The sequence below is a fragment of the Falco biarmicus genome, unplaced genomic scaffold (assembly GCF_023638135.1).
Source record: "Falco biarmicus isolate bFalBia1 unplaced genomic scaffold, bFalBia1.pri scaffold_360, whole genome shotgun sequence".
In the NCBI taxonomy this organism is placed as follows: domain Eukaryota; kingdom Metazoa; phylum Chordata; class Aves; order Falconiformes; family Falconidae; genus Falco; species Falco biarmicus.
Window position 1 is genome coordinate 44,186 of NW_026611915.1, and position 9,397 is coordinate 53,582.

Below are 9,397 nucleotides of genomic sequence, written 5' to 3' on the forward strand. Positions count from 1 at the left end.
ACACCTCGACTGTCACCAGCACCACAGGGCCCACCACAACGGTCGCCAGCACCTCTGGGCCCACTACAACTGCTTTCAGCACCTCTGGGCCCACCACGATGGTCACCAGCACCTCTGTCCACACCACGACTGTCACCAGCACCACAGGGCCCACGACAGTCGCTAGCACCTCTGTACCCACTACAATGGTGACCAGCACCTCTGAGCCCACCACAACGGTTGCCAGCACCTCCGTGCCCACCACGACGGTCAGCAGCAGCTCTGGGCCCACCACAATGGCCACCAGCTCCTCTGGGCCCACCATGACTGTCACCAGCACCTCTGGGCCCACCATGATGGTCACCAGCACCACAGGGCCCACCACGACGGTCAGCAGCAGCTCTGGGCCCACCACAATGGACACTAGCACCTCTGAGCCAACCACAATGGCCGACAGCACCTCTGGACCCACCACGGTGGTGTCCATTAGCTCTGAGCCAACCACAATGGCCAGTAGCACCTCTCGGCCCACCACAACGGTCGCCAGCACCTCTGGACCCACCACGACGGTCGCCAGCATCTCTGGGCCCACCACAATGGCCTCCAGCACCTCTGGACCCACCGCGACAGTTGCCAGCGCCTCTGTCCACACCTCAACTTTCACCAGCACCTCTGGGCCCACCACGACGGTCACCAGCACCTCTGGGCCCACCACGATGGATGACAGCACCTCTGGGCCCACTACAACAGCCTCAAGCACCTCTGAGCCCTCCACGACGGTTACCAGCACCTCTGGGCCCACCACAATGGTCGCCAGCAGCTCTGGGCCCACCACGATGGTCGCTAGCACCTCTGGGCCCACCACGACGGTCGCCAGCACCTCTGGTGCCACCACGATGGTCACCAGCAGCTCTGGGCCCACCACTATGGCCTCCAGCACCTCTGGGTTCACCACGATTGTCACCAGCACCTCTGCGCCCACCACGACGGTCGCTAGCACCTCTGTACCCACTACAATGGTGACCAGCACCTCTGGGCCCACCGCAATAGTCACCAGCACCTCTGAGCCCACCACAACAGTCGCCAGCACCTCTGCGCCCACCACGACGGTCAGCAGCAGCTCTGGGCCCACCACAATGGCCTCCAGCACTACAGGACTCAGCACGACGGTCGCCAGCACCACTGGGCCCACCCGCGGCCGTCACCAGCACCTCTGTCCACACCACGACTTTCACCAGCCCCTCTGGGCCCACCACGACGGTTTCCAGCACCTCTGGGCCCACTACAACTGCTTTCAGCACCTCTGGGCCCACCATGATGGTCACCAGCAGCTCTGAGCCCACCACGATGGTCGCCAGTACAACAGGGCCCACCACAATGGCCTCCAGCACCTCTGGGCCCACCGCAACAGTCGCCAGCACCTCTGTCCACACCACGACTGTCACCAGCACCACAGGGCCCACCACGACGGTCGCCAGCACCTCTGTACCCACTACAATGGTGACCAGCACCTCTGGGCCCACCGCAATAGTAACCAGCACCTCTGAGCCCACCACAACGGTTGCCAGCACCTCCGGGCCCACCACGACTGTTGCCAGCACCTCTTGGCCCACCACTACGGCCACCAGCACCTCTGAGCCCACCACGGTGGTGTCCATTAGCTCTGAGCCAACCACGACGGCCAGTAGCACCTCTGGGCCCACCACGACAGTCGCCAGCACTTCTGGGCCAACCACGACGGTCACCAGCACCTCCGGGCCCACCACGACGGTCGCCAGCACCTCTGGACCCACCACGATGGTCACCAGCACCTCTGGGCCCACCACGATGGCCGACAGCACCTCTGGGCCCACTGCGACAGTCGCCAGCACCTCTGGGCCCTCCACGACGGTTACCAGCACCTCTGGGCCCACCACAATGGCCTCCAGCACCTCTGTGCCCACTACAAGAGACTCGAGCACCTCTGAGCCCACCACGATGGTCACCATCACCTCTGGGCCCACCACGACGGTCACCAGCACCTCTGGGCCCACCACGACGGTCGCCAGCACCTCTAGGTCCACTACAATAACCTCCAGCACCTCTGGGCCCTCCACGACGGTCGCCAGCACCTCTGGGCCCACCACGAAGGACACCAGCACCTCTGTCCACACCACGACTGTCGCCAGCACCTCTGGGCCCACCGTGACAGTCGCCAGCACCTCTGGGCTTACTACAACTGCTTTCAGCACCTCTGGGCCCACCACGATGGTCACCAGCAGCTCTGAGCCCACCACGATGGTCGCTAGCACCTCTGGGCCCACCACGACGGTCGCCAGCACCTCTGGTGCCACCACGATGGTCATCAGCAGCTCTGGGCCCACCACTATGGCCTCCAGCACCTCTGCACCCACCACGACGGTCGCTAGCACCTCTGTACCCACTACAATGGTGACCAGCACCTCTGGGCCCACCGCAATAGTCACCAGCACCTCTGAGCCCACCACAACGGTCGCCAGCACCTCCGGGCCCACCACGACGGTCAGCAGCAGCTCTGGGCCCACCACAATGGACACCAGCACCTCTGAACCCACCACAACGGTGACCAGCACCTCTGGGCCCACCGCAATAGTCACCAGCACCTCTGAGCCCACCACAACGGTCGCCAGCACCTCCGGGCCCACCACGACGGTCAGCAGCAGCTCTGGGCCCACCACAATGGACACCAGCACCTCTGAACCCACCACAACGGTGACCAGCACCTCTGGGCCCACCGCAATAGTAACCAGCACCTCTGAGCCCACCACAACGGTCGCCAGCACCTCCGGGCCCACCACGACGGTCAGCAGCACCTCTGGGCCCACCACAATGGACACCAGCACCTCTGAACCCACCACAATGGACACCAGCACCTCTGGGCCCACCACAATGGTCGCCAGCACCTCTGGGCCCACCACAATGGCCACCAGCACCTCTGGGCCCACCACGACTGTCACCAGACCCACAGGGCCCACCACGACAGTCGACAGCACCTCCAGGCCCACCACGAAGGACACCAGCACCTCTGGGCCTACCACGACCGTCACCAGCACTACAGGGCCCACCACAATGGTCGCCAGCAGCTCTGGGCCCACCATAATGGCCGACAGCACCACTGCGCCCACTACGACGGTCACCAGCACCTCTGGACCCACGACAAAAGCGACCGGCACCTCTGGGCCCACCACAATGGCCTCCAGCACTACAGGACCCACCACGACGGTCGCCAGAACCACAGGGCCCACCACGACGGTCGCCAGCACCACTCGGCCCACTGCAACTGCTTCCAGCACCTCTGGGCCCACCTCGACAGTCGACAGCACCTCCGGGCCCACCACGAAGGACACCAGCACCTCTGGGCCTACCACGACCATCACCAACACTGCAGGGCCCACCACAATGGTCGCCAGTAGCTCTGGACCCACCACAATGGCCGACAGCACCACTGGGCCCACCACGACAGTCGCCAGCACCTCTGGGCCCACTACAACTGCTTCCAGCACCTCTGGGCCCACCTCGACAGTCGCCAGCACCTCTGGACCCACCACAACGGTCGCCAGCACCTCTGGGCCCACCACGACGGTCGCTAGCACCACAGGGCCCACCACGAAGGTCGCCAGCAGCTCTGGGCCCACCACAATGGCTGACAGCACCTCTGGGCCCACCGCAACAGTTGCCAGCACTTCTGTCCACACCACGACTGTCACCAGCACCTCTGGGCCCACCATGACGGTCAGCAGCACCTCTGGGCTCACCACGACGGTCACCAGCACCTCTGGGCCCACCACGACTGTCGCCAGCACCTCTGAGCCCACCACAATGGACACCAGCACCTCTGGACCAATGACAACTGTCGCCAGCAGCTCTCGGCCCACCACAATAGTCGACAGCAGCTCTGGGCCCACCACGATGGTCAGCAGCACTTCCGGGCCCACCACAACTGCCTCCAGCAACACTGGGCCCACGATGATGGTCAGCAGCACCACAGGGCCCACCACAATGGCCACCAGCACCTCTGGGCCCACCACGACAGTCACCAGCCTCTCTGGCCCACCACGATGGTCGCCAGTTCTACAGGGCCCACCACGACGGTCACCAGCACCTCTGGACCCACCCCGACCGTCACCAGCACCTCTGGGCCCACTACGAAGGACACCAGTACCTCTGGGCCCACCACGACAGTTGCCAGCACCCCTGGGCCCACCACGATGGTGTCCATTAGCTCTGAGCAAACCACAATGGCCAGTAGCACCTCTGGGCCCACCACCATGGTCGCCAGCACCTCTGGGCCCACCACAACTTTCGCCAGCATTCCTGGGCCCACCACGACAGCTGCCAGCACCTCTGGTCCCACCACAATGGCTACCATCACCACAGGGCCCACCACAACGGCCACTAGTACCTCTGGGCACACCACGACAGTCGCCAGCACCTCTGGGCCAACCACGACAGTTGCCAGCACCTCCATGATAGCCACCACAATGGGCTCCAGCACACTGGCGCCCACCAACTCATCGTCCACCGACACGGTGACCATCTTCACCAACACAGCCAGTTCTCCCATGAGCAGCTCTTCATCCACCATTCCCGCCATGACGTCACATCCCCACAGGACTTCCTCTCCCATCACCAACAGCAGCAGTTCTACTGCCAGCAGCTCTTCATCCATCAGTTCCACCACCAGTTCACCTCGCACCACTACAACCACCCCCCATTCCACCACTACCCCTCGTCCCACCACCACGAGCACCCCCCATCCCACCACCACCTCCCATCCCACCACCTCACCCCATCCCACCACCAGAACCACCTCCCATCCCACCACCTCGCCCCATCCCACCACCAGAACCACCTCCCATCCCACCACCACCCCACCCCGTCCCACCACCAGAACCACCTCCCATCCCACCACCACCCCGCCCCGTCCCACCACCACAACCACCTCCCATCCCACCACCCCACCCCATCCCACCACCACGACCACCCCCCATCCCACCACCACTCCAGGTACGTGCCAGCCCACTTTTTTCTCCAGACCCCACCGTTGGGTTCTTTCTCCTCCATGTCATTTCACCCCCTTGGCTTGGTCTTTACCCAGGGATCTGCAACAACGGAGGTACTTGGGTGGACGGTCACTGCAAGTGTCCCACCGGCTTCACGGGTGACACGTGTGACGACATCAGTACCATCATCGAAACTAACGCTGGTAGGAAACCTTTCTTGGGGGGGTTCCTCTGGTGGAGGACCAAGCCTACATGGCCAGAAGCAACAGCAAGGGGTGGTCTACAGCTGGGGGAAAGGGTGACCCAAGAGCATCCACAGCACAAGCAACGTTCTCCCCACCCAAAAATGGGTGGAGGTGATAGTCACCACCCACGGTCACCACCCCAGAGGGAGGGGAGGACCACACAGGAAGGTGGGACAATGACACAGGTCCAAACGATGGCCAGGAGCTGGGATCAGAGTTAGGTCCAGAGGTTGGTCACCTTCCACCAGAGTTCAAGCTTCTGGTGTGGGCTTAAATGCAAGTCCTGGACCAACAAGCAGATGGTGGAGGTCCCTGGTGAGGCTTCTCAGGGTAATTAAGGCTCAGTAGAACCCTCAGGAGCTCAAGTGTGTGAGGGCCACCGTGGTGGGCTCAATGCCAGTGGGCTGCTGACCTCTAGAGAAGCTCCTGGTTGCTCACAACGGCTGGAGAAGAAGCTTCTCCTGGTTCTTTTCCAACAAACCCTGAAGCTGTGGGCGTTTGATGGAGACGTTGGGGTCCTTCCCACCAGGGAGGGGGTTTTCTGTCCTCGTCTTCTTCAACGTCCTTGACCTGCATCCTTCTCCTTGCCTCAACAGAAACAAACGGGACGGTGCAGGTGAAACTGCGGGTCACCAACCGGAATTTAACCGATGACCTCCAAGACAACAGCTCTTTAGCCTACATGGAGTTTGTGAGAACTTCACAAAGCAGGTAGAGGGATGAGGGGAGGGGGTTGACCCTACTGGGGGTCAGGACACATCTGGTTGCTCATCCAAACCCATCCCGTGTGGGGCTGGAAGATCTCTGTGTGATCTTCTCTGGGACGTGTTTATGGGGGGGCACCTAAGATGAGGGAGATCCAGGAGGAGAGGAAGGGGATAGGGATCCTGACATCCCCCCACCCTAGAGACCTCTTCTCTTCCAGATAGACGTGGTCTACCGCAACATCGAGGGCTACCAGGGCATCCAGGTCGTGCGTCTGCTGTGAGTCTTGGGCCATTGGCCAACAGGAAGAAAGTGTTGGGGTGCACCAACCATCCCCCCCCTCCCCCAGAGCTGGGGTAATCCCTTGGGAAAAGGGCATCTGTGACGGGATGGTGGCTTTTCCCACCAGGTCCGGCAGCATTGTGGTGGATCACTATGTCATCATCACCCTGATGATGACCGCCCAAGCCCAGGAGAAGCTCCACAACATCACGGTGAACCTCCAGGAAGAGATTTGGGCGGCAGCGGCGCTGCCTCAACTGCACGGATGGTACTTGTGAACCTCCCGAAGGGGGGGTGGGGAGGAGATGGGCAACCCACAGGGGTGGAGGGGACAGCTTCCCGGCCACCCATGGGTGGTGGGACACGTCCCCCACATTACCTCTTCTGCAGGTGAGTTGTGCTTCAACTTCACCGACGTGGTGCTCGCCAACACGTCGCTCAACTTCAACGAAGAGGGTGAGCAGATGGGGTTGCCCCACCGAGGTGGGGGATGCAGCCGGGGTTGGGGTGGCCAACATCCCCCCAAACCACCCCTCTTGTCTTCTCCAGACTACTGCCGGCGGGAGGTGCCTGAGGGCTACCAGGACTTTTTCTTCCCCAACCTGACAAGCTCTGGTTTCTACTGCATCTCCAACTGCACCCCGGACACCTCCAGCACCATTGACTGCAACAAGGGGCAGTGTCGGATCACCTCGAGAGGTCCACAGTGCTTGTAAGGGCTTGAGTAGGGCCACCGCCCACCTCCAAACCCATCCCACACGTGTCCAACCCTCGTGGTCCACCTCCGTGGCCACCTCCAAGCTCTTCTCCACATGGAAATGGGCCAAAAAACCTTGAGCTGGACAAGGTCTTGCTCCACACATGTCCAACCCTTGTGGTCCACCTCCATCGCCACCTCCAAGCTCTTTTCCACATGGAAATGGGTCAAAAAACCTTGGGTTGGAGCAGAGTCTTGCTTCACATGTGTCCAACCTTTCTGGGCCACCTTCATGGCCACGTCCGAGCTCTTCTTTGTGTAGAACTGTGTCAAAAATCCTGCAGGGATGGAGCAGGATCTTGCTCCACGCTTGTCCAACCCTTGTGGTCTACCTCCGTGGCCACCTCCAAGCTCTTCTCCCCATGGAAATGGATCAAACCCCAGGTTTGGAGCAGGCTCTTGCTCCAAGAAGGTCTCGAGTTTGCCAAAATGGGGTGGGGGGTTCTGGAGGTCCCCGCTTGGCGTTGACAACCCCCCCCAACCCCTCCCCCCCTACAGCTGTGACGAGACTGATATCTACTGGTACCAAGACGATCGGTGCAAGAGCCGGGTCAGCAAGGTGGCGGTGGGCTTGGGCTTGGCCGTGGCTGTGCTGGTGGTGGTGGTCGCCATCCTCACCATCTTCCTCTTCCGAGCTCGGAGGACCAGATTCTACTACAGGTGATGGGGAAGAGGTGGTGGAAGTGGGTTTGGGGGGAGGGGGTCTGTCCCCATTGTCCTCTCTAGGGTGGGGTGGGGTCTTCTGGATTCGTTGGGTTGATGGTTTTGAAGGTCAAGATGTTCCTCAACTGATGGGTTTAAAGGTCAAGATGTTCCTCAGCTGATGGGTTTGAAGATCATGTTTCTCAACATGGGTGAAGCTCGGTGGGGTGGTTGGGGGTGGGGGGGGGAGCTTGGTTCTTTGCATGGGGGAGGGGCTGGTAGGTCCAGGCAAGGGTTAGACCTTCTGGTGGGACCCCCACCCCCACGTGCATCCCCTTCCCCGCTCTCTCCAGCACCGAGAAGGCGATGAAGAAGAGGTGGTACGAAGACGGAGACGAGGTGTGGAGCCTCCCAGGGAGCTTCACCTTCAAGAACCAAGGTGGGGGGGTGGGGGGGGGGTAGAGGAGGGGTCCCCATGGGGTTGGGGGGAGACATCTTGTGCCCCCCCCCCCAAAAAAAAAAAAAAAAGTCCCTGATGAAGCCCCTCCCCCACAGGCGCCGTTGAGGACAGCCACCAGGTCAACCTCGACTCTGTGGACTCCTCGGCACAGGTGAGTCGCCCCTCCCCCCAATGCCCACCGCCGGGGGGGGTGGGGGGGTGGGGACCCCCCGATTCCTGCTGACCCCCCCCCTCTGTGTCGCCCCCCCCCCCCCCATTAACAGGTCCACTTCCCGAGGCCGGATTTCACCTTGTTCTGAGCCAGGGGGTGGGGGTGGAGCACCAGGATGGAGGTGTCACCCCCCCCCACCCCCCACCATGGGCACCACCACCAGGGTGGGGGTCCCTGAAACTGTGGGAGAGCCCACACCCTGCTAAAGGGGGGGGGGGGGGCAGGGGGGGCTTTGACCCCATAGTGGGGGGTCCTCATCCTCATCCCATCAATATGCTGAAGGTCATGACCTTTGTGGGAGGTCATGATCAAGGTCATGACCTTTGTGGGCGGTCATGGTGAAGGTCATGACCTCTCTGGGAGGTCATGATCAAGGTCATGGCCTCCCTGGGAGGTTATGATGAAGGTCATGACCTTTGTGGGAGGTCATGATCAAGGTCATGGCCTTTGTGGGCGGTCATGGTGAAGGTCATGACCTCTCTGGGAGGTCATGATCAAGGTCATGGCCTTTCTGGGGAGGTCATGACCCCCAATTTTAAGGTGCTGACATCACCTCATACCCATAAGCACTTTCGGGCCGTGACCCTCCCCCCCCCCCAGGATCAGGCCCCCCCACTTCCCCTCCCCCCCCCCTCACTTAAAACTGGGGCTGGACCCCCAATAAAGACACTAGACTGGCTCCACTGGTGAGACTGGTTTATACTGGGGCAACCCCAGCGTAGATTTGGGGAGGGGGCTACAAGCGGCGGCCGCCCCTTGTTTTTAGGGGGGGTAACCCCTCCCCACACCTACCCAGGGTCTCCATGCTGGGGACCCCCACCCACGTAGGACACCCACCCACCCATAGGGGACCCCGCCCCCCATAGGGGATCCTCTCCGACCCACAGGAGACCCCCCACCCCCCATAGGGGACCCCGCCCCCCATAGGGGACCCCCTCCTACCAACAGGAGACCCCCCACCCACCCATACGGGACCCCCACCCCCCATAGGGGACCCTCTCCCACCCACAGGAGACTCCCTGCCCCCCCACAGGGGACCCCCCACCCCCCATAGGAGACCCCCCACCCCCCCATAGGGGACCCTGACCCCCCATA

At 62.1% G+C, this 9,397-nt stretch overlaps 1 protein-coding gene across 1 annotated transcript; it reads left to right on the forward strand.

Annotated features, from left to right (window-relative positions):
• Positions 1 to 3,066: 3,066 nt before the first annotated feature.
• LOC130143528 (salivary glue protein Sgs-3-like) lies at positions 3,067 to 3,780 on the forward strand (the record flags this gene model as incomplete). Its single annotated transcript, XM_056326220.1, has 1 exon — positions 3,067 to 3,780. A coding segment is annotated over exon 1 (714 nt), but the record flags the coding sequence as incomplete, so codon positions are not given.
• Positions 3,781 to 9,397: the final 5,617 nt, after the last annotated feature.